Source organism: Phalacrocorax carbo, unplaced genomic scaffold, assembly GCF_963921805.1.
Source record: "Phalacrocorax carbo unplaced genomic scaffold, bPhaCar2.1 SCAFFOLD_32, whole genome shotgun sequence".
NCBI lineage: Eukaryota > Metazoa > Chordata > Aves > Suliformes > Phalacrocoracidae > Phalacrocorax > Phalacrocorax carbo.
Window position 1 is genome coordinate 2,807,424 of NW_026990280.1, and position 24,095 is coordinate 2,831,518.

General features: G+C 53.4%; 1 protein-coding gene and 1 long non-coding RNA gene across 3 annotated transcripts; both read left to right on the top strand.

Annotated features, from left to right (window-relative positions):
- The first annotated feature begins 6,947 nt into the window (after window positions 1–6,947).
- LOC135310959 (ubiquitin carboxyl-terminal hydrolase 36-like) lies at window positions 6,948–8,022 on the top strand. Its single transcript, XM_064440094.1, has 3 exons — window positions 6,948–7,142; window positions 7,597–7,707; window positions 7,783–8,022. Exons 1-3 carry the CDS (start codon window positions 7,001–7,003, stop codon window positions 7,887–7,889), a joined length of 360 nt encoding a protein of 119 aa, XP_064296164.1. The 5' UTR covers window positions 6,948–7,000; the 3' UTR covers window positions 7,890–8,022.
- Window positions 8,023–8,057: 35 nt separating this feature from the next.
- On the top strand, window positions 8,058–10,469 carry LOC135310960 (uncharacterized). Of its 2 annotated transcripts, XR_010370883.1 has the most exons (4): window positions 8,058–8,324; window positions 8,769–9,719; window positions 10,111–10,251; window positions 10,372–10,469. It is a non-coding gene; the product is annotated as an uncharacterized LOC135310960 (long non-coding RNA). The 2 variants fall into 2 exon arrangements; XR_010370882.1 differs by having other exon boundaries at window positions 8,058–9,719.
- Window positions 10,470–24,095: the final 13,626 nt, after the last annotated feature.

A 24,095-nucleotide genomic window follows, 5' to 3' on the forward strand; every position in this document is an offset into this window, starting at 1 on the left:
GTTCCACAGAAATTCAATGTATTACTACTGGTAGCCTGTTAAAGGAGTCTGTAACGCATAACTTCTACAACAGCTGATTTCTAATGAAAAAGCTACGCCCAGATAGTTGCGGAGAATACAAGCGGTAAGTGATTTTGGAAGGGCTTAATTTGAATTGGCTTTAACAACAGGGACCTGTGCTTGCAGTAAGAGTATTTAAAATAAAACTCCAGTCTGTGATTGAACAGGGAACTCTGAAAAACAAACGCTTTTTGAGGAAACCATGATTACCTATAAAAACCGAATATAATTAAAGGATCAGATGGAAAGCCACCCTTTTGATTACTGGCTGAACAGGGCTGAAGACAGTGATTTCCCAATGGAAATCAGCCTCCAACTTTCTTTTTTTCACAACTTAGTTGATACTAATTGAAGAAATTGTTGCAAAAGTCAACGCTGTTATTTTCTGACAGTTTTGTATTTCTTCAGTTTAGTCATCCCGGATAGCCAAGCTGCTTTCCCTCGGCTGGAGAGAGAGGAGGCTGTTTTATCTATTATTGCAGTGTCAAGTTAGTCCTTCCTTTTGGTGTGTGTGTGTTAGAGGCAGATTGTAAGGGTGCAGTGGGCTTATCGAATCTTAAAGATGAATCAAAACAAAACCCAGGATCCATCCCACAGATTGCCTAAAATCTCAAAATCGGTAAGCAAGAAAATAACAGTTCAGGGACCAGAGCAGGACAAAGACATCATCATGAGGCACCAACAAAGGAAGCGTATGTGGCCGAAGCTAAAACGAGTTTGAGAGAAGATCGGTTCATATCTGTGCAGTACTTTGAAGATCAGAAGTGTGAAGCATCCCGTGTATCAGGGAGTGGCAGCGGAGCGGTGGGCACTTGGCACGAGGGAGATGGGAGTCTCTTTTAAGCACGGGCAGCCTCCACCCACGGCGGCAGAGCTGAGCGTGAGGAGAGGAGACTGAGGGAGCTCTTGGAGGGGAGGCTGTGGGAGGCAAGGATGAGGATGAAGAATCTAGTGTAGTCTCAAATGGACAGAAAGCAGGGAGACAGATGCTTAAGCTGGTAACAAGAAGTGCTCGCCACCACGCTCCCACTTCACCTGCTTTCCTCTCTAAAATCAGGGCAGAGCGTAACAAACAGTGACACATTTTTGCGGTTTCTTTAGAGGATCAAATCGAGGACGCCCACACAGCAAAGGTGCCCAAAGGACTCAGGCCCCAGCTCTACCAGCACCAGCCTCTGTGCCTGTGCCTCCACCTCCCCTGTATCCCCCACCACCCCACGCACTCCCTCTTGGCCTGGTCAGCCTGCCCCTGCTGGGTGCACTCTCCCCCCTCCCTGATATCCCCCAGCTCCTACAAACATGTGCCCACCTTGGGTACCAACAGCAGCAGCACCAACGGCTCATTCAAATGCCATCCCAGCGACACAAGCACCTCCTTTATAGAATCATAGAATTATTTAGGTTGGAAAGGAGCTTTAAGATCCTCGAGGCCAAACATAAACCCAGCACTGCCAAGTCCACCACTAAACCAGGTCCCTAAGTGCCACATCTACACACCTTTTAAATACCTCCAGGGATGGTGACCCAGCCACTGCCCTGGGCAGCCTGTCCCAGGGCTTGGCAACCTTTTTGGTGAAGGAATTTTTCCTGATATCCAGTCTAAACCTCCTCTGGCACAACTTGAGACCATCCCCTCTTGTCCTACCCGTCGGCCTCCTTTTCTCGAGACTAAACAACCCCAGTTCCCTCAGCTGCTCCTTACAGGACTCACGCTCTACACCCTGTTGCATCCCCACCTGAGAGGAGGAGGACGAGCGATCAAGGTTCTAAATTAAGATGAAACACCACCAAACAATCAATTAAACTTTTTATTTCAACACAGAAGTAACTTGACCTTGAAAAGGCAACTCCCACTTGAAAAGATTGAAAAGCATTGACGGTGGGGGTTCTTGTTAAGAATAGTTGTAAAAGAAGTGGGGGGCAGAGAGGAGGGGAGAAGAGAGAGACGGGGAAAGATAGAGAGACATCACCACCCTTGGATCCAGTGCCGATGACGACAGACGTGATGGTTCTCCGGTGGTGGGCATGTGCCAGTCTCTTTGTTGTAGTGTCTTTTATAGTCTGAGCCCCGCCTTCAGTTGTGCCTCCTGTGAGCTTATATGGTTCTTGTTCCAGAGGTTTCATGACCTTCTGTTGGCCGCCATCTTGAGGGGGGGTCACGAGGGGTCTTTTGGGTGGTCATAAACGCCTTCCTCAAATGGACTTTGCATGACTTCAGCAAGTTGCGCTGTGAGGCCCAGCAGAACCTGGGACTGCGCATCCTCCAACGCACCCCCCCATGCCCTGTGTCCGTGAATTTCCCGCCTGCCATTTGCTACATCCCACTTTACAGCAATGTTGGAGACATTGACCCTTCCAGTCCCTTACACCTGGGATTGGAGGGGGAGGGATGCAGGGGGACAGGCTGGGGGCAGCAGCAGAGTGGGAGAGTTTTCCTGGAGGAATGTAGTCAGCATCTGCTGTCCCTACCCTGTCGCTTGGCAGGGCGAGGCACAACTGTGTTGTCTTTCCACGGTGGACGTTGCCAGCAGCCCTGCTGCAGCCGGCAGGCGAGGTCATCAAAGAGGGAGAAGACATAAGGCAGATGAGGCAGCCTGGAAGCTACTATGTGACTTCAGGCGCTGCTGCTCCACCACCTCCCGTGAGCACATCGGGATCAAGGGCAGCACCTGGAAGCGGGCCAGAGAGGTGGAAAGCAGGAGTCTTGAAAGAGGGCTGAAGAGCAGACCGCCCCCCGCTGCCCTGCTGTGGATCACTCCTCTGTGCCCAGTCCCCACGGCACTGGAGGTGGTCCTGAGGCGCTGGAGCGAAGCGTTGGGATGCTGCAAAGCAGCAGGCAGTGACAGCCAAGAGGCCGGTCCTCTCCTCGGCTGCACGCTCACGCCTGTGTTTAGCAAAGACCTTCTCGCTCTCTACAACTACCTGAAAGGAGGTTGTAGCGAGGTGGGTGTTGGTCTCTTCTCCCAAGTTAGTAGTGATAGGGCAAGAGGAAATGGCCTCAAGCTGCGTCAGGGGATGTTTAGGTTGGCTATTAGGAATAACTTCTTTACTGAAAGAGTGGTCAGGCATTGGAAGAGGCTGCCCAGAGGGGTGCTGGAGTCACCTGGACGCATTTCAAAGACATGTAGACATGGCGCTTCAGGGCATGGTTTATGAGACGTGGTAGTGTTGGGTTGATGGCTGGACTTGATGATCCTTGACACCTTTTGCAACCTTAATGATTCTATGATTCTGTGAAAGTTGTTGGGTTCCGGTGGTGCCAGTGAACAATTTGTGGTGCCTGGCAGGAGCATCACGGACTAGTTGGCTCGCCTTCTGTGCTCTGAGCTTGCAGAGAGCTACAGAGGTGGAAAAACTTCTTGGCCAAGAAGATCCTCCTCAGGTGGCCCAGCACGTGCCTGAAATCTACCCCCACAGTATTTAGTCTTGAAGAAGACAGACAGTCCCAAAGCATGAAGCTTTGGATGGCTGCAACAGCTTCTGGAGTCAAAAAAGACAGCAAAGTTAGAGCACTCCTGCTTTTGTTTCTCTCAGTCAAGGCATTGTTATTTACCTCAGTGATGGGCAATGTATCAGATCTGGAGAGAGCTTTGCAAGTTGGCATTTCCAGCGTCAGGAATGCCTAATGAGGGCAGACACCATCTGCACAGGTCTGACAGAGCTTTCTAGAGCCTGGAAGCCCTGGTCAGGCTCCTTGTGCCTTTAGTAATAACAACAATGAAATATATAGATATATTTGAAATATATTTTTTTAAAAATTATTTTTTTCTTTTTGTTTTCCACCAGGCATCTTGGGAAGAATAACAGTAAAAAGTCCAATAAGAAAAAACTCTGGCCAGTTCCTCTTACGGCCAAGATGCCTTCTGTAAACGGAGCCTCTTGGGGCACAGGCGTTCTTCAGCCACGGTCGGCCAAGCCCGCCCGCCCGCCGTGGTGCTTTGTGAAGGGTAACAAATGCCACGCTGCCCCAGCACAAGAGCCATTGCTAAAGCGTTTGAGTGGTGAGCGGGCACACCCCGCTCAGCATCCAGCTGCCAGGACCCTCCGCTTCCCTGGGTGGCGTCGGGCGCTGGCAGCTCCGGAGCGCCGAGCCAGTGATGAGTCCGGCAGTGAGGTAACTTTGCCCCTCTGAATGCCAGGTGGCAGCTGGAGGAGCGGTGCTAGAGGGGGCTTGGAAGCGAAGGTGACTTTGTCCTGGAAGGCGAGGCTGTGGTGTGAGCATTAAATACAGCCCCCGGCCGGTGGCTGCTGCCAGGGAAAGGGTTCTGGAGCCCTGGTAGTCCTGCTGTGGCAGGGGCCAAACTGGCTGCTGGGAGCGGGGTGGGGGCAGGGGCAAAAGGAGCAGGACAGGGACAAACCTAAATGCTGCAAGCGGGGCAGGAGCAAAGCCAGGCACCCCACCTTGGCCGGGGCATAAAGGGCCACCCGAGCAGGGCAGGAGTAAATGCAGGGAGGGAGCCTGTGTGGAGAAGGGGCAAAACGAGCCTCCCCCCAAGCAAAAGAGGGAAAATACCAGCCATTGTGAGAGGTGCCTGATGAAAATAAGCCAGCTGAGCAAGGCTGTGGCTAAACTGGATGTTCCAAGTGGAGGACGAAAAGGGAAAGCCTCTCGGAGCAGAGCAGGAGCCAAAGTAACGGTCCTGAGCTTGGCAGGAGTCAAACTAACTGCCCCGAGCAGGCCTGGGGAAAAGCAGACGATGCAGGCGGGGCAAGGGCCAAAGTGGCCGGTTCAAGTGGGGCAGGAATAACAACCAGCTGCTCGTCAGGGCAGAAGCAATACTCGGCACCCTCGGAGCGGGCCAAGGCATTAAACCAGATGCTAAAAAGCTGCCCACAGATGTTTCTCGGGAACTCAGGGGTGAGAGAGCAGCCGGCTGGGGGCTGGCAGCCAGAAGGGTCACCCCAGCGCAGTCGCTGAGGGCATTTCCTTGGTAGCGCTAGTTTAGAGTCGGCCTGTGGCCGTATGGTGGGGGGCAGATAAAATTCCTTGGCAATGACCGTGTAAGAGAGCGAGTGGTTTGCTACGCAGGGCTCATGGACACAGTCCTGTACCTGGGAGGAGTGGAAAAGAAAGCCTTAGGAACCTGAGTGTGCCAGCCGGAGCTGTGAGCGGGAACGCTCACAGGCCTGGCCAGGCTTGTCTTCGCCTGGCCGTGGGGCTCAGAGAAGAGGCGGGAGCTCTGCCGGCGGATGAACGGCCCTTCACCGGCAGCGTGCGGGGAAGCCCAGGGGCTGCCAGCGGCTGCCTACGTGAGCTGCCGGGTCTGCGGCGGCTGCTGGCCGCAGCGCGTCCCCTGCGTCCCCGTGTCACAAAGGGGCGGTGATGCGGCACCCGCCCGGCGCTTGTGAGCTCACCTGGCCAGGGCTTGTGATCCTGAGGAGCGGGCCAGGGAAGGCCAGTTGGGCTGAGCTGGCCTTCGGGACGACTCGGCTCCTGCCTTCGCTCCTCGCGTGGCTCCTCTTTTCCAAGCATTCCTCGTTTCCTGCCCGCTTCTGCCCAGCTTCCATCGTCTCCCAAAGGTAATTCTGATCTGACTTGCAGGGCAGATCATAGAGTAGGTAGATCCAGGGTAAAAGTAGAGGCTGTTCTATACCTTCCGAGCCCTAGGCTGAGCTATTGCACCTTTCTAGCCTGGCCAGATGTCTGCTATGGGCAGAGTTCCTATTTGCTAGTACTTCTATGCCAGAACCCAGTGTAGGGGAGTAGGCGGGTGGCAGCGTAGTCGGAGGCATTGGGGCAGCCTAGAATCACCAGAAGCCCACCCTGACCGATGCAGTAGGAAGGGTGACAGAAAAGGAGCGCGGCAACTGCAGCCGTTGAAGCAGCAGCAGCAGCCAAAAGCCGGTGGCTCCTGCAGACAGGGGGGAAGTGTGGGCTAGAGAGCCAGGGCGGGCTCTGCTGCTAGCGGTGGCAACAGGCCGGCAGCAGGTCCTCTTCAGAGGCGGTGCCATGCACTGGAGTCTTTCAAATGGGCCTTTGAAAGTGCTGGGAGCTGTGGCCCTGTGGCAGCGACGGTGAGGGCGTCAGCCTGCAGCTCCGCGGCTGTTACAGGTACCACTGAAAGAGTTGTGATGGCAGATGCTGTTCTGTGGGTTTTGTTTGAGGGGGCGTTTTAAACTCGTTTTGTTTGACTACAATCCTTCCTTTGCACTCAGGTGACAGGACTGGTGCTTATCTTCTCTTTCTGGAGCGCCTCCTGACACCCTTTGTCATCCAGAGCTTTCCCCTCCGTTGCTGAGAGGAGCGATGGCCACAACGGGGAACGACTCCTGTGAGTAACGGCTTCACCGGCAGGCTTGGGCTTTGCGAATCCCCAAAGGCAGCGGGCGCGGCTGGTGCCCCTTCCCTGAATGCTGACGTGCTGACCACCTGGAGGAGTGAATCCTGGGGCGTTTCCTGGTAGCAGCCAGACCCACCCAGGGGTTTTGGCTTAGACAGCAGAAAACATGTTTTGTCACTCCTCTGCCACTCTGCACAAGCCTTTGAAAGATGTCATTGCTCATAGAAAGGTCTGACAGCAGTAGGGGTCCCTTCTGTGCTAGGTCCTTGCTTGGTTTTGTCAAGTTACACTCAGGAAAAGGGAAGGCTTGGCCTGCTAATCCAACTGAGGACCCTAGAGAGAAAGGAAGGTAGCCCGAGGCACAGCAATCAGACTGTGGGTTTGCTGCACTTTGGCCAAAGGAAGCGTGGGAACAGACTGTTTTCCAAAAGTGTTTCTTGACCAGCAAATTTCAAGGGCAGTGTTAGGCTTCCCCCAATGTTTCTGTGTTGGAGGTTAGAGCTGGTCATCCTGGGTGCTCCTGTACAGAACTCGACTGCTAAAATAGGCTTTCGTGCAGCAATTTCTTCTCATCTCTTTTCAAATGTCATTTCCCTGCAGCCGTTTCCGAGGGAGCGGCTCCTCCACAAAGGATCCTGTTTCCCCCAGAGAAGATTCGCATGGCCTGGCAGCAACAACAGAGAGTTGGAGCGGGGCTCGACAACCTGGGCAACACGTGCTTCCTCAACTCCGTCCTGCAGTGCCTGACGTACACACCCCCTCTGGCCAACTACCTGCTCTCTCGGGAGCACAGCCAGTCGTGTGAGTCCTTTGAAGAACATCTCCTTGTCAATCTGTTGGGCACTTCCCCAGGGTTCCCAGAGTCTGGAATTTGGTTTAGGAGGACAGCAGCCCTTCTTTCTCAGCCCCCCAGGGTGGTGTTCTTCGAACACTCACGCCTAGAAGCCGCTTGTCATATCTAACTGTGTTCATCTTCAGAAAGGCAGCTCTTTCTAGCCCCGGGTCTTGATCCCTGTTCCTGCAAGTTCAACCCTCCTTGCTTACTGCACAGAAAACCTTGGTCAGTTAAGCTGCCCTCTGAAGGAAGTTCTCTACGCACTAATGTGTCCCGGGCTTGTTGGGACCTTGGCACCTTGGGAGAGGAGGAGCGGAGACTGTCCTTGTAACTTCAAGATCTCCATTAGGTTTCCCATTGCTACGGGTATTTTGCTAACCTGAGAAGCTTCCCTCTCTCCCTCCCTCCCTCCCTCTTCAGGTCGTCAGCAAGGCTTCTGCATGATGTGCACAATGGAAGAGCACGTTAACATCGTCCTGCGTTCCTCAGACAGCGCCATCCAGCCTACGGCTGTCGTCAGTGTTCTCACACGTAAGTCGCTTCAGGTGCCTTGACACGTTCCCTTCTCTTCTGGTACGAGACAACTACGAGCTGCTTCTTTCGTAGGCATAGGAGAACATTTCCAGCTTGGCGTGCAGGAGGACGCCCACGAGTTCTTACGCTACACGGTCGATGCCATGCAGAGGGCTTGTCTGAGTGGCAGCAGCGAGTAAGCAAATTGCCTCTCCAGTGTTCCGAAGCCCTTCGCACTCCTTCACGTAACCCCGTCAAGGAAAACCTGTGCCCAGGGTTTTCAGGCCAAGTAAAACTCCTGGAGGAGATAACTCTCTGCCGCCTTACCATTTATTTCCAGCTGGGACATCTCTTCTGAAACCACCACCGTTGTCCATCAAATCTTTGGGGGCTTTCTGAGATCCAGAGGTACTTTTCCACAACTGTCGCTCTCCTGGAATTGTCTGTGCCCTTCTGCCTGCCTGTGAGAAACGGCTGTTCATGTGACTGGTGTAGTCGGTAGGAAGAGCATAAACCGGCACCGTTGATCTCCCCTGTCGCTGAGCGTTTTGATTTGCCTTCTAGTCACGTGCTTGAGCTGCCAAGCAGTCTCCGATTCCTACGAGCCCTTCCTGGATGTTCCTTTGGATATCCAGGTGAGACGTTTGGATATTGGGGTGCAAATTAGTTCAAGGCCCCTGCAGGGGGCCCAGGTTATCTCCAGTAAAGGCTGTTGACTTCAACCTGTGCGCCGTTACCACGCAAGAGCTTGTTGTTGGGTGGGAAGGGACCTGGACTTCCGTGCGCTTTCTGTGGAAGCCCTGTCAATGGCCTCCCTGTGCCGTGTGCTGGGTTTCAGCTGGGCAAAGAGTACGGGTGGTACCTACAGCCAAGGCGACGCTGTCACACCGCCCTGCTCCGGGCTCCCGCAATACCTGTCTCATTGCTTTTGTTATTTTTGACCACATGTACCGCAGGCAACTCTGGTGCCCCCCAGGGGTAGCTGTTTGTTGGGAAGATGCTGGTACGCCACGGGGAGCTATTTCTTGGGACGCTGCGTTTCCAGGAGCTTAGCGCTCTCTCCTTTCTTTCTCATCCAGGAATGCTCCTCTGTCACTCAAGCTCTGGAAGGCTTTGTCAGACCTGAGCTGCTGGGTGGTGAAAATGGCTATAGATGTAGCAAGTAAGATCATGCCTAATGACAGCTTCCCAGCAGATCCTGGCTTACGGGATTACACCTCTGGGAGCACTGGCTATGGTTTGACTTATCTGGGAAACCCACTCATGAGCCAGCTTGGAGTTTTTTCTATTTTTTGTTTCCTTCCCCGTACAACTGTTCCACCCGCACCGTCCAGAATTTGGAATAGAATGCATTTGTTTCTAAGATGGGTATTTTTTTTCCCCTTTGGCCTGAATGTTTGGAAAGCTTTGATGATAATTTTATTCCTGGCATTGCCTGCCCTGGAGGTGGTCAGCCTTCCTCGCTCTGAAGCTGCCCACTGAACGAGCCCTGTGGCCAGAAGGGAAAAGACACGTCCCCTGTGCGGTGGTGAGCCGAAGCCGGGAGGAGCTCTGCAGAGGGATTTGACAATGGCGGCTTCCTCAAGAAAGCAGTCAACAGTTTCATTTCGAAGGCTTTTTGGGTGCTTGGGTCTCTGTGCGGGAGGCCTTAGTCCTCGGAGCCGTAGCAGCCCTGCTGGCTCTCTGAGCAGTGTCGTGGCTAGTTCTTGTCATGTAAAGACTGTTGCCTGCTGCTCTCCAGAGTGAGGCAGCCTAGCCCGAAGCTACCTTCAGGGAGAGCCTACGGGCTGAAGGGCTCTGCGATGCAAACACGGGCATCGACAGCTGGGCAAAGCAAGCCGTAACTCAAGCCTACCTGGAGGAGGGTGGAGCAGGGAGAAGATAGGTTGCAACAGTCGGGTCTGTGCTTGTCTTCAAGGTGTGAAGAGCTGGTCGCTGCGTCCAAGAGGCTTACAATACATCGTTCCTCCAATGTCCTGACAGTGTGCTTGAAGAGGTTTGATCCTTTCTCCGGCAGCAAGATTAGCAAGGTATGTCTGTGAGTGCGCTGGGACTTTGTCTGCTTGGAAGGAGACCTTTCCCCAAGCAGGATCCTTTTCTCTGGACGTTGCTAGCATCTGCACAAAATGGCTATGGAATGCACCACCTGAGAACAAACAATGCAAGAGCTATGCCTTGCTCTTTCCCGTGTGGTAAGAGGAAGGTTCCGGTGTGAAGATAAGTTCCTACTGTGCTCATCGAGAGCCGGTTTGGCCGAGCAGAGTTTTCTGCCACTTCAGTGGTGAAATGGCAACACCTGCTTTTGATGGAGCGAGAAGATCTATTTCTAGACCTCTAGCCTGTGTTTGGGGAGAAGGTTTTCTCAGGCTGTTTCCTATAGGCTCTCGGGATAATGTCTGAGTCTTCTTGGACTCTCTTTAGGATGTGGAGTATCCGGAATGTTTGGACCTTGGCGCATACACGTCTGAAGCACCTGGAGAACCGCTCCTCTATTCCTTGTACGCTGTCCTGGTGCATCAAGGTTCCAGCTGTCAGGCAGGACACTATTACTGCTTCGTAAAGGTAAAAGTCAATGTTGTGATTTGTGGTGGTGTATTGTGTGTCCTTCCGTGGTGCCCTGCCTGTGTTTTTCTTTTCAAAACCCTGCCGTTCCCCTAAAGATAGCGTTGCCTTTCGTTGCAGGGCGGCAATGGACAGTGGTACAAGATGAACGATGCCTCTGTGCAGCTGTGTAACATCAAGACGGTTCTGCGCCAGCGCGCATATTTGCTCTTCTATGCCAGGTAAGAACAAGTGTGAAAGGGTGTTTGGAATACGCTGCCTCTCCTGTGACTGACCTTGTTGTTGCTGTTGGCCTCCCGTGGGTTTTGCTTTCTGTCCTAGGAGAGCATGACTGTTTGTCCGGTTGAGTTCTGTCTGTCGTGCAGTTTGCCAGGTCCTTCCTTCTCTCTTCTTGCTTGTCACTGCACCAAGCTGTTGCGCGTGTGTAAATCGCCAGCTGCCTGCTCTCTGAGGCTGGCTAGCTGCGACAGGAGGCAAAATGGAGGTCCGAGAGGGTGTAATGATGAGTTACTGCTGCTCTGAAAGGGACAGACGTGGCTGGAAGACCATGACTTAATGCCTGGCTTCTAGTGCTGGTTCAGGCTCCTGCATGTCATATCAAGTGCTGCTGGAAAATGATAGGAGGAGACTGAAGCCATGAGGAGGCTGCAAAAACAGCCCGAGACTAAGGTGACTCTTGTTTCTCCAGGCACCATGATTTGACCCCTCAAGCAGGCGCTGGACAGCAAGAGACAAAGAGCACTTCTGTGGTGAGGCTTGGTCAGGTGCCGAAGAGTCCATTTTCTGGAGGCATGGTGGGACTGAGAAATCAAGAAGGTAGAGGAAATATGCAGAGGATCCAATGGGTGAGAAAAACACAGGGCTCAGCAGGAACTGCCCTTCAGCACCGTGGCAGGAAGAGAGTGCGGTCTGACACTGAGGAGGGGGAGAAGCTGAACGGAAGCCGACCAGAGCGGCCGCCTCCCAAGCGGAGGGGCACTTGCTCTGTGGAAATGCAGAAGCGTGCTCGCCGTCAGCTGGCGCACAGCAGTGGTGACCTGCGGGAGAAGCTGAACGGATGCCAACCAGATCGGCTGCCTCCCAAGCGGAGGGGCACTTGCTCTGTGGAAATGCAGAAGCGCACTCGCCGTCAGCTGGCGCACGGCAGCGGTGACCTGCACAGCTCTTCCCATGGGAAGAGAAAAGGCCCTGCTGAGAGCAGAAGCTCAGGAGGGGAAGGTGTGCACGGCGCGAGCGGCCGCAGAGCAGGCCCACACCCTGCTTCAGTAGGTGACCAGCAGCCTGGGAAATACTTGCTTGAACCACCTGTGCTCCCACCAGTGCCAGTTCACCCAGGGGCTGCAGGCTCTCGCCAGGCAAGTGAGAACCCAGCAGACAGAAAGAGGAAACGCTCCTCTGCAGAGCAGCATGGAAGTGCTCCCAAAAGAAGGTGCAGAAGGGCACAAGCGAGCATTCTGGTGATGTAAAATTGAAAAAGAAACGCAAGGAAGTGAAGAAGGAAGAGAAATCCAAAGAGGACTCGGGAGGGGAGGACGAAAAAGTAAGAAATGTTTGCAGCATCACCAGGAAATGTTGCCTCACCCTTTGCCAGGCGTTTCAGGTGTGTGGCTTATGGAGAGATGCCTTGAGTACTTGTGCCTGAGCTTGCCATCGCAACCCGCGACCGACCAGCAAAGGCTGCAGGCGAACGTTCTCAGAAGAATGCTGACCATCAAACCTGACATTTACGATCAAAACAATAAAGTTGTCGTCATAAGCAAACCCAGCCCGAAGTGGTGCTGCTGATTTCTGTAGAGTTTGACCATGCAAGAAATAAGAGAGGAGTTTTCTGAATGTTTTCAACTTCCTTTGCAAAAGGTGAAGCTTCAGCCAGAGCTGCAGATCACTTGATACTCATTTCTGCTCTCTTTAGCAAGGTGACAGCATGCGGGATGTTAGGTTTCATTTTGACATGAATTTTTCTAGGAAATCTCCCTCCCCCTTCTCTTTTAAAGAAGAGAGGCTGTGCTCACTTTCCCTGTGTTTCTCTCGGTCTTACAGAGAGGAGTGAGGGCTCCTGAGGTAATAAGAGCCAACCGGGAGACACCAGTGAACTACCTCAAAGGAGCTAAGGGCTGTTCCTCTAAGAAGGTGGCACGGCCACCAGCCCAGCTGAAGTGCCTCTACGCCAGTGCACGCAGCACGGGCAACAAACAGGAGGAGTTGGAAGCCACCGAGCTGCTAGAAAGGAGCGGCCCAGTTGCCATTACTGAACTGGCTGGGATGAGTCCCCTGACCGGAGCGCGGCTACCGATGGCTACAGGCTGTTCAGAAGGGACAGGTGAGGAAGAAGAGGCGGAGGCGTTGCCCTCTGCATCAAGAAATGGCTAGATTGTGAGGAGCTGTGTCTGAAGAACAGCCACGGGCAGGTTGAAAGCTTATGGATGAGAATTAGAGACTGAGGCAACAAAGGCTGCCCGATCGAGGGGAGCCTATTGCCCGAGCCTTGTTACTGCAACTACAGGAGGCATCACGCTCGCAGGCAGGCTCTTGTCCTGCTGGGGGACTTCAACTAGCCCGACATCTGCTGGAAAAGCAGCATGGTGATCTGTAGGCACTCCAGGAGACTCACGGAGCACGTGGAGGTTAGGGGTGCAAGATGGGACCTGATGGTCACCAAGTGAGCTAATCGGTGACAGCAAGATTGGAGGCAGCCTGATCAAGTGCAACCTCTAAATTTACTAAATGCCTGCAGAACATGGGAAGAACTTCAAACTGTTCCCATGACTCCTGTCCCTGGATCCCAGGGAGAAGAGACCAGCCCCTCCCTCCCCACATCCCCTCCTCAGGAAGCTGCAGAGAGCAATGAGGTCCCCCCTCAGCCCCCTTCTCTTCAAACGAGACAAAGCCAGAGTCCTCAGCCCCCCCTCACAGGACGTGCCTTCCAGCCCTGCCACCAGCTTTACTGCCCTCCCCTGGACACATTAAAGTACCTTCGCGTCCTTCTCAAATGACAGGCCTCAATTTAAGGGATTGCATTCCTGCATTTGCCTTGCGCAGCCCTTTGCAGAGAGGAAAGCATGGTCTTCGGGTGCACTGGCTACCAGTGCAGCTCTCCTGCAGGAGCGTAGGGGCTCATAAAGACAGGCGGTTGCCTTTTAGTGTGGGATGGCCGCCTGGCCAGCCACCTCCTTACCCCTATGAGCGTTATCAGCCACAGCCTTCCTCTTCATTAAATGCCTGCAGAACTCATTTGAAAACTCAGCAACCTGTGTTCACAGTGCTGGAGAGTCCAGCACGTCCCCACAGGCAGCAGTGCCACGATGTGCATCACACTGACCCACCAGTGTCTCGTCTCTTGTAGCTTTTTCAGTGTCCAGCCTCATTTGGCACTTTCTCCAAGGAAAATTCCAAAATGGGAGCTCAATGAACACCAGCTGTGCTGCTTCTCTTCCCTAGGAGGCAGACAGCCATGCTGAAAGCGACCAGGGTGACACCACCAGCTGCGTGTGCTGAGCCCACTCACACAGTGCGCCTGTTGCGCAGTGGCCGGAGGGGAGCTGGATCTGCTGGTGGTGACTGCCTGGAGCTGGGCTCCAGCAGGTGACTGATGGGTAAAAGCCTTATGAATACATCTCTCAGGCTCCACCCTTCATGCTTGGATGTCATCAAATGAACAACACAGTGGCATTCATGGTCAGATCCTTTAAAATCACGTTGCAGAACACCGTCCTTCAGGAAATCTAGGTTTCCTTGTCCACATCATACTCTGGATTTCACGGCATCCATGAGCCAGGAAAAGCCGTAGGCATGCTCTCAACGCCTCCGCAAAGTTCAAGCAGTGGGAACCAAACCCCTTGCTTTCACCGCTGCTGCCATCACCAGAACCAAACAAATGTATATGCTATAAATGCCCTCACTTACGTACTCAGAACGTGCACACCAATTTTGGCACCAATGACCAACGTGGCAAGAGCTCGCTGATGAATAACAGAAATTGTGCACCTGATCACGTGAGGAATGTGTCGAAAAGATACATAAGCAGGGAAAAGCTGACAATAAAGGTCTTCTGCAGAACATCTGTCAGGAGCCCGTGACATTCATCCCTGCAAACCTAGAGATTCATGAGCTCAGGGTCTGTGTCTGTGAAGAATACAGCCTCTGATTCCCGTGGAATGGTGTACAATCAACCTAAAATTGATAACTTTTTGTATGTAGCTCGAAACCTGACATCCGTAATTCTAACAGTGATTGGGTCAAATTCCTTTTTGGACATGAATGTTTCTCACTGTGACTTCGAGTGAGTTGAGCTGGCCCAGTGACCCTGGGGGTTAATGGAATGCTTTGATGTAAACCACCTTTAGAGTATCTGATCTAATTCAGATGGGTTGTTATTTCTTGAAAACAGTTCGTTTTCTCTTAGTTTGCTAGCATGTTTACAAACAGCAATCACGTGTCCATCAATAAAGCGAACATTTCTTTAGCCTGGTGTGTTCCCTGGCATGTCTGCATTACATTTCTGACTAATGTCTTACCGGAAGCCAAGAGAGATGCCTCAAAAACAAACAAACAAACAAAATCCCCAAACCACACACACACAAAAAAACCCCAAAACCAAACCCAAAACCAAACGCACATCCAAGGAAAGCAATAGTCCTGGAGTGGGAGGGAAGGCTTAGCTTTAGTCAGAAGGAATTCAAGTCAATGAAAGGCAAAGCAAACCCATCCCCTTCTCGTTTGCTCTGCGTGTACCTGCTTTGGGCTGTGGGTGGGCGTAGGGAGGGTGGAAGCCTTGCCTCTCTCTGGACAAGCCCCTCTCTCCCCCTGGAAAAGCACTGCAGCCTCAGGTGCTTCTGGTGTTGGAGGCACCATTAGCTTTCTTCTGAAAGCCAACTCAGCTCCTGGTCTTAAGTGTGGGGTTTGTGCTTTGGTTTTTGTTTTGTTTCTGAAGACACACATTTCTGTGTGCATTTCAAAGCAGAACGTGGGTCATGGTGTGGTAGGAATAAATCCCTGGGAAGCTTGCCCATTATTGTTGGACCGTAAAGAGCAAAATCAAACTTACTCAAGGTTTTTTTTAAACAAGGATGCACAAAAGCTTCTCCTTTGAATATTTCTTCATTGTCTCGCCCTCATGTTAGCTGCCAAATTTGACTCTTGCCTGCAGGCCGTACGACTGATTCCTAAAAAATTACAGGAGCTCATTAACAGTTTATGAACGGTTGTGTCTCAGCACTGGGCAATGCCAGGCCATATAATGCCAGCCTCCAAGGGGGAGCTTCCCCAGTTTCTTGTTTGCTTCTGAAAAAGAGGACTCTGAACAATGAACCCTTCTTGAGGAAACCATAATTAGACATAAAAATTGAATATAACTAAAGGATCAGATGGAAAGCCAGCCTTTTGATTACTGGCTGAACAGGGCTGAAGAAATTGATTTCCCAACAGAAATCAGCCTCCAACGTTCTTTTTTTAACAACTCAGTTGATACTGATTGAGCAAATTGTTGCAAAAGTCAACGCTGTCATTTTCTGACAGTTTTGAATGTCTTCAGTTTAGTCACCCCAGAGAGCCCAGCTGCTTTCTCTCGGGTGGAGAGAGAGGAGTCTGTTTTATCTATTATTGCAGTGTCAAGGTAGTCCTTCCTCTTGGCACATCTTTGTTACAGACAGAGTGTAAGGGTGCTTTGTGTTTATGAAACCTTAAGGGTAAAGCAAAACAAAACCCAGGAGCCATCCCACAGATTGTCTAAAATCTCAAATTCAGGAAGCAAGAAAAGACCAATTCAGGGACGAGAACGGGCCCAATACATCGTTGTGAGGCAGGAGCGTAGGAACCGTATATGGCCGGAGTCAAAAGCAGTTTGAGAGAAGGTAGGTTAATATCTGCGCCGTACTTTGAAGATCAGAAGTGTGAAGCATCCCGTGTATCAGGGAGTGGCAGCGGAGCGGTGGGCGCTTGGCACGAGGGGGGTGGGGGTCTCTTTTAGGCACGGGCACCCTCCATCCCCAGTGGCAAAGCTGAGTATAAGGAGAGGAGGCTGAGGGAACTCTTGGAGGGGAGGATGTGGGAGGCAAGGATGAGGATGAAGAAATGAGCAGAGTCTCAAATGAACAGAAAGCAGGGAGAAAGATGCGTAAGTTGATAACAAGAAGTGCTCGCCACCACGCTCCCACTTCACCTGCTTTCCTCTCTAAAATCAGGGCAGAGCGTAACAAACAGTGACACATTTTGGGGGTTTCCTTAGAGGATCAAATCGAGGACGCCCACACAGCAAAGGTGCCCAAAGGACTCAGGCCCCAGCTCTACCAGCACCAGCCTCTGTGCCTGTGCCTCCACCTCCCCTGTATCCCCCACCACCCCACGCACTCCCTCTTGGCCTGGTCAGCCTGCCCCTGCTGGGTGCACTGTCGCCCCTCCCTGATATCCCCCAGCTCCTGCAAACATGTGCCCACCTTGGGTACCAACAGCAGCAGCACCAACGGCTCATTCAAATGCCATCCCAGCGATGCAAGCACCTCCTTTACAGAATCATAGAATTATTTAGGTTGGAAAGGAGCTTTAAGATCATCGAGCCCAACCGTAAACCCAACACTGCCAAGTCCACCACTAAACCAGGTCCCAAAGCGCCACATCTACACGTCTCTCAAATCCCTCCAGGGATGGAGACTCAGCCGCTGCCCCGGGCAGCCTGTCCCGGTGCTTGGCAACCCTTTTGGTGAAGGAATTTTTCCTGATAGCCAATCTAAACCTCCCCTGGCGCAGCTTGAGGCCATTTCCTCTCGTCCTATCCCTTGCCCCTCAGCCTCCTTTTCTCGAGACTAAACAACCCCAGTTCCCTCAGCTGCTGCTTACAGGACTCGTGCTCTAGGCACTGTCGCATCCCCACCTGAGAGGAGGAGGGAGAGCGACCAAGGTCCTAATGATCCCCTTGGACTAAATTAAGGTGAAACACCACCAAATGATCAATTAAACATTTAATTTCGACGTGGAAGTAACTTGAACATGAAAAGGCAGCTTGAACTTGAAAACACGGAAAAGCATTGAGGGTGGGGGTTCTTATTAAGAATATTTGGAAAAGCCAAAGAGGAGAAGCAGCGGGCAGGAGAGAGGAGGGGAGAAGGGATAGGGAAAGATAGGGAGATATCACCACCCAGGTGCCGATGACGACAGACGTGACGATCCTCCAGTGGTGGGCATGTGCCAGTCTCTTTGTCGTAGTGTCTTTTATAGTCTGAGACCCGCCTTCAGTTATGCCTCCGGTGAGCTTATATGGTTCTCGTTGCAGGAGTCTCACGACCTTCTGCGCAGCCGCCATTGTGAGGGGTGGTTGCGAGGGGTCTTTGGGTGGTCATAAGTGCCTTCCTGAAATAAACTCTGCGTGACCTCAGCAAGTTGCTCTGTGAGGCCCAGCAGAACCTGGGACTGCGCATCCTCTGACGCCCCCCACGCCCTGTGTCCATCAATGTTCCGCCTGCAGGTCGCTGCATCCCACTTTACAGCAGTTTTTGAGACATTGACCCTCCCAGTCCCTTACACCTGGATCGGAGGGGGGCAGGCTGGGGGCAGCAGGAGAGCAGGAGAGTTTTCCTGGAGGAATGTAGTCAGCATCTGCTGTCCCTACCCTGTTGCTTGGCAGGGCGAGGCACAACTGTGTTGTCTTTCCACGGTGGACGTTGCCAGCAGCCCTGCTGCAGCCGGCAGGCGAGGTCATCAAAGAGGGAGAAGACATAAGGCAGATGAGGCAGCCCGGAAGCTACTATGTGACTTCAGGCGCTGCTGCTCCACCACCTCCCGTGAGCACATCGGGATCAAGGGCAGCACCTGGAAGCGGGCCAGAGAGGTGGAAAGCAGGAGTCTTGAAAGAGGGCTGAAGAGCAGACCGCCCCCCGCTGCCCTGCTGTGGATCACTCCTCTGTGCCCAGTCCCCACGGCACTGGAGGTGGTCCTGAGGCGCTGGAGCGAAGCGTTGGGATGCTGCAAAGCAGCAGGCAGTGACAGCCAAGAGGCCGGTCCTCTCCTTGGCTGCACGGTCATGCCTGTGTTTAGCAAAGACCTTCTCGCTCTCTACAACTACCTGAAAGGAGGTTGTAGCGAGGTGGGTGTTGGTCTCTTCTCCCAAGTTAGTAGTGATAGGGCAAGAGGAAATGGCCTCAAGCTGCGTCAGGGGATGTTTAGGTTGGCTATTAGGAATAACTTCTTTACTGAAAGAGTGGTCAGGCATTGGAAGAGGCTGCCCAGAGGGGTGCTGGAGTCACCTGGACGCATTTCAAAGACATGTAGACATGGCGCTTCAGGGCATGGTTTATGAGACGTGGTAGTGTTGGGTTGATGGTTGCACTTGATGATCCTTGACACCTTTTGCAACCTTAATGACTCTATGATTCTGTGAAAGTTGTTGGGTTCCGGTGGTGCCAGTGAACAATTTGTGGTGCCTGGCAGGAGCATCACGGACTAGTTGGCTCGCCTTCTGTGCTCTGAGCTTGCAGAGAGCTACAGAGGTGGAAAAACTTCTTGGCCAAGAAGATCCTCCTCAGGTGGCCCAGCACGTGCCTGAAATCTACCCCCACAGTATTTATTCTTGAAGAAGACAGACAGTCCCAAAGCATGAAGCTTTGGATGGCTGCAACAGCTTCTGGAGTCAAAAAAGACAGCAAAGTTAGAGCACTCCTGCTTTTGTTTCTCTCAGTCAAGGCATTGTTATTTACCTCAGTGATGGGCAATGTATCAGATCTGGAGAGAGCTTTGCAAGTTGGCATTTCCAGCGTCAGGGATGTCTAATGAGGGCAAACACCATCTGCACAGGTCTGACAGAGCTTTCTAGAGCCTGGAAGCCCTGGTAGCTGCTTCTGGTCAGGCTCCTTGGGCCTTTACTAATAACAACAATGAAATACATATATATATTTGACATATATATATTTAAAAACTTTTGTTTGTTTGTTTGTTTTTCACCAGGTATCTTGGGAAGAAGAGTAGTAAAAAGTCCAATAAGAAAAAAACTCTGTCCAGTTCCTCTTACGGCCAAGATGCCTTCTGTAAACGGAGCCTCTTGGGGCACAGGCGTTCTTCAGCCACGGTCGGCCAAGCCCGCCCGCCCGCCGTGGCGCTTTGTGAAGGGTAACAAATGCCACGCTGCCCCAGCACAAGAGCCATTGCTAAAGCGTTTGAGTGGTGAGCGGGCACACCCCGCTCAGCATCCAGCTGCCAGGACCCTCCGCTTCCCTGGGTGGCGTCGGGCGCTGGCAGCTCCGGAGCGCCGAGCCGGTGATGAGTCCGGCAGTGAGGTAACTTTGCCCCTCTGAATGCCAGGTGGCAGCTGGAGGAGCGGTGCTAGAGGGGGCTTGGAAGCGAAGGTGACTTTGTCCTGGAAGGCGAGGCTGTGGTGTGAGCATTAAATACAGCCCCCGGCCGGTGGCTGCTGCCAGGGAAAGGGTTCTGGAGCCCTGGTAGTCCTGCTGTGGCAGGGGCCAAACTGGCTGCTGGGAGCGGGGTGGGGGCAGGGGCAAAAGGAGCAGGACAGGGACAAACCTAAATGCTGCAAGCGGGGCAGGAGCAAAGCCAGGCACCCCACCTTGGCCAGGGCATAAAGGGCCACCCGAGCAGGGCAGGAGTAAATGCAGGGAGGGAGCCTGTGTGGAGAAGGGGCAAAACGAGCCTCCCCCCAAGCAAAAGAGGGAAAATACCAGCCATTGTGAGAGGTGCCTGATGAAAATAAGCCAGCTGAGCAAGGCTGTGGCTAAACTGGATGTTCCAAGTGGAGGACGAAAAGGGAAAGCCTCTCGGAGCAGAGCAGGAGCCAAAGTAACGGTCCTGAGCTTGGCAGGAGTCAAACTAACTGCCTCGAGCAGGCCTGGGGAAAAGCAGACGACGCAGGCGGGGCAAGGGCCAAAGTGGCCGGTTCAAGTGGGGCAGGAATAACAACCAGCTGCTCGTCAGGGCAGAAGCAATACTCGGCACCCTCGGAGCGGGCCAAGGCATTAAACCAGATGCTAAAAAGCTGCCCACAGATGTTTCTCGGGAACTCAGGGGTGAGAGAGCAGCCGGCTGGGGGCTGGCAGCCAGAAGGGTCACCCCAGCGCAGTCGCTGAGGGCATTTCCTTGGTAGCGCTAGTTTAGAGTCGGCCTGTGGCCGTATGGTGGGGGGCAGATAAAATTCCTTGGCAATGACCGTGTAAGAGAGCGAGTGGTTTGCTACGCAGGGCTCATGGACACAGTCCTGTACCTGGGAGGAGTGGAAAAGAAAGCCTTAGGAACCTGAGTGTGCCAGCCGGAGCTGTGAGCGGGAACGCTCACAGGCCTGGCCAGGCTTGTCTTCGCCTGGCCGTGGGGCTCAGAGAAGAGGCGGGAGCTCTGCCGGCGGATGAACGGCCCTTCACCGGCAGCGTGCGGGGAAGCCCAGGGGCTGCCAGCGGCTGCCTACGTGAGCTGCCGGGTCTGCGGCGGCTGCTGGCCGCAGCGCGTCCCCTGCGTCCCCGTGTCACAAAGGGGCGGTGATGCGGCACCCGCCCGGCGCTTGTGAGCTCACCTGGCCAGGGCTTGTGATCCTGAGGAGCGGGCCAGGGAAGGCCAGTTGGGCTGAGCTGGCCTTCGGGACGACTCGGCTCCTGCCTTCGCTCCTCGCGTGGCTCCTCTTTTCCAAGCATTCCTCGTTTCCTGCCCGCTTCTGCCCAGCTTCCATCGTCTCCCAAAGGTAATTCTGATCTGACTTGCAGGGCAGATCATAGAGTAGGTAGATCCAGGGTAAAAGTAGAGGCTGTTCTATACCTTCCGAGCCCTAGGCTGAGCTATTGCACCTTTCTAGCCTGGCCAGATGTCTGCTATGGGCAGAGTTCCTATTTGCTAGTACTTCTATGCCAGAACCCAGTGTAGGGGAGTAGGCGGGTGGCAGCGTAGTCGGAGGCATTGGGGCAGCCTAGAATCACCAGAAGCCCACCCTGACCGATGCAGTAGGAAGGGTGACAGAAAAGGAGCGCGGCAACTGCAGCCGTTGAAGCAGCAGCAGCAGCCAAAAGCCGGTGGCTCCTGCAGACAGGGGGGAAGTGTGGGCTAGAGAGCCAGGGCGGGCTCTGCTGCTAGCGGTGGCAACAGGCCGGCAGCAGGTCCTCTTCAGAGGCGGTGCCATGCACTGGAGTCTTTCAAATGGGCCTTTGAAAGTGCTGGGAGCTGTGGCCCTGTGGCAGCGACGGTGAGGGCGTCAGCCTGCAGCTCCGCGGCTGTTACAGGTACCACTGAAACAGGTGTGATGGCAGATGCTGTTCTGTGGGTTTTGTTTGAGGGGGCGTTTTAAACTCGTTTTGTTTGACTACAATCCTTCCTTTGCACTCAGGTGACAGGACTGGTGCTTATCTTCTCTTTCTGGAGCGCCTCCTGACACCCTTTGTCATCCAGAGCTTTCCCCTCCGTTGCTGAGAGGAGCGATGGCCACAACGGGGAACGACTCCTGTGAGTAACGGCTTCACCGGCAGGCTTGGGCTTTGCGAATCCCCAAAGGCAGCGGGCGCGGCTGGTGCCCCTTCCCTGAATGCTGACGTGCTGACCACCTGGAGGAGTGAATCCTGGGGCGTTTCCTGGTAGCAGCCAGACCCACCCAGGGGTTTTGGCTTAGACAGCAGAAAACATGTTTTGTCACTCCTCTGCCACTCTGCACAAGCCTTTGAAAGATGTCATTGCTCGTAGAAAGGTCTGACAGCAGTAGGGGTCCCTTCTGTGCTAGGTCCTTGCTTGGTTTTGTCAAGTTACACTCAGGAAAAGGGAAGGCTTGGCCTGCTAATCCAACTGAGGACCCTAGAGAGAAAGGAAGGTAGCCCGAGGCACAGCAATCAGACTGTGGGTTTGCTGCACTTTGGCCAAAGGAAGCGTGGGAACAGACTGTTTTCCAAAAGTGTTTCTTGACCAGCAAATTTCAAGGGCAGTGTTAGGCTTCCCCCAATGTTTCTGTGTTGGAGGTTAGAGCTGGTCATCCTGGGTGCTCCTGTACAGAACTCGACTGCTAAAATAGGCTTTCGTGCAGCAATTTCTTCTCATCTCTTTTCAAATGTCATTTCCCTGCAGCCGTTTCCGAGGGAGCGGCTCCTCCACAAAGGATCCTGTTTCCCCCAGAGAAGATTCGCATGGCCTGGCAGCAACAACAGAGAGTTGGAGCGGGGCTCGACAACCTGGGCAACACGTGCTTCGTCAACTCCGTCCTGCAGTGCCTGACGTACACACCCCCTCTGGCCAACTACCTGCTCTCTCGGGAGCACAGCCAGTCGTGTGAGTCCTTTGAAGAACATCTCCTTGTCAATCTGTTGGGCACTTCCCCAGGGTTCCCAGAGTCTGGAATTTGGTTTAGGAGGACAGCAGCCCTTCTTTCTCAGCCCCCCAGGGTGGTGTTCTTCGAACACTCACGCCTAGAAGCCGCTTGTCATATCTAACTGTGTTCATCTTCAGAAAGGCAGCTCTTTCTAGCCCCGGGTCTTGATCCCTGTTCCTGCAAGTTCAACCCTCCTTGCTTACTGCACAGAAAACCTTGGTCAGTTAAGCTGCCCTCTGAAGGAAGTTCTCTACGCACTAATGTGTCCCGGGCTTGTTGGGACCTTGGCACCTTGGGAGAGGAGGAGCGGAGACTGTCCTTGTAACTTCAAGATCTCCATTAGGTTTCCCATTGCTACGGGTATTTTGCTAACCTGAGAAGCTTCCCTCTCTCCCTCCCTCCCTCCCTCTTCAGGTCGTCAGCAAGGCTTCTGCATGATGTGCACAATGGAAGAGCACGTTAACATCGTCCTGCGTTCCTCAGACAGCGCCATCCAGCCTACGGCTGTCGTCAGTGTTCTCACACGTAAGTCGCTTCAGGTGCCTTGACACGTTCCCTTCTCTTCTGGTACGAGACAACTACGAGCTGCTTCTTTCGTAGGCATAGGAGAACATTTCCAGCTTGGCGTGCAGGAGGACGCCCACGAGTTCTTACGCTACACGGTCGATGCCATGCAGAGGGCTTGTCTGAGTGGCAGCAGCGAGTAAGCAAATTGCCTCTCCAGTGTTCCGAAGCCCTTCGCACTCCTTCACGTAACCCCGTCAAGGAAAACCTGTGCCCAGGGTTTTCAGGCCAAGTAAAACTCCTGGAGGAGATAACTCTCTGCTGCCTTACCATTTATTTCCAGCTGGGACATCTCTTCTCAAACCACCACCGTTGTCCATCAAATCTTTGGGGGCTTTCTGAGATCCAGAGGTACTTTTCCACAACTGTCGCTCTCCTGGAATTGTCTGTGCCCTTCTGCCTGCCTGTGAGAAACGGCTGTTCATGTGACTGGTGTAGTCGGTAGGAAGAGCATAAACCGGCACCGTTGATCTCCCCTGTCGCTGAGCGTTTTGATTTGCCTTCTAGTCACGTGCTTGAGCTGCCAAGCAGTCTCCGATTCCTACGAGCCCTTCCTGGATGTTCCTTTGGATATCCAGGTGAGACGTTTGGATATTGGGGTGCAAATTAGTTCAAGGCCCCTGCAGGGGGCCCAGGTTATCTCCAGTAAAGGCTGTTGACTTCAACCTGTGCGCCGTTACCACGCAAGAGCTTGTTGTTGGGTGGGAAGGGACCTGGACTTCCGTGCGCTTTCTGTGGAAGCCCTGTCAATGGCCTCCCTGTGCCGTGTGCTGGGTTTCAGCTGGGCAAAGAGTACGGGTGGTACCTACAGCCAAGGCGACGCTGTCACACCGCCCTGCTCCGGGCTCCCGCAATACCTGTCTCATTGCTTTTGTTATTTTTGACCACGCGTACCGCAGGCAACTCTGGTGCCCCCCAGGGGTAGCTGTTTGTTGGGAAGATGCTGGTACGCCACGGGGAGCTATTTCTTGGGACGCTGCGTTTCCAGGAGCTTAGCGCTCTCTCCTTTCTT

What these genes read in the sequence shown, in the direction of transcription:
- LOC135310959 (XM_064440094.1), top strand. Translation starts at nt 7,001, where the DNA reads ATGGCCTGGCAGCAACAACAGAGAGTTGGAGCGGGGCTCGACAACCTG. An exon ending in TCGGGAGCACAGCCAGTCGT is followed by an intron (nt 7,143 to 7,596) that starts GTGAGTCCTTTG and finishes CTCCCTCTTCAG; the next exon opens with GTCGTCAGCAAGGCTTCTGC. An exon ending in TGTCGTCAGTGTTCTCACAC is followed by an intron (nt 7,708 to 7,782) that starts GTAAGTCGCTTC and finishes CTTCTTTCGTAG; the next exon opens with GCATAGGAGAACATTTCCAG.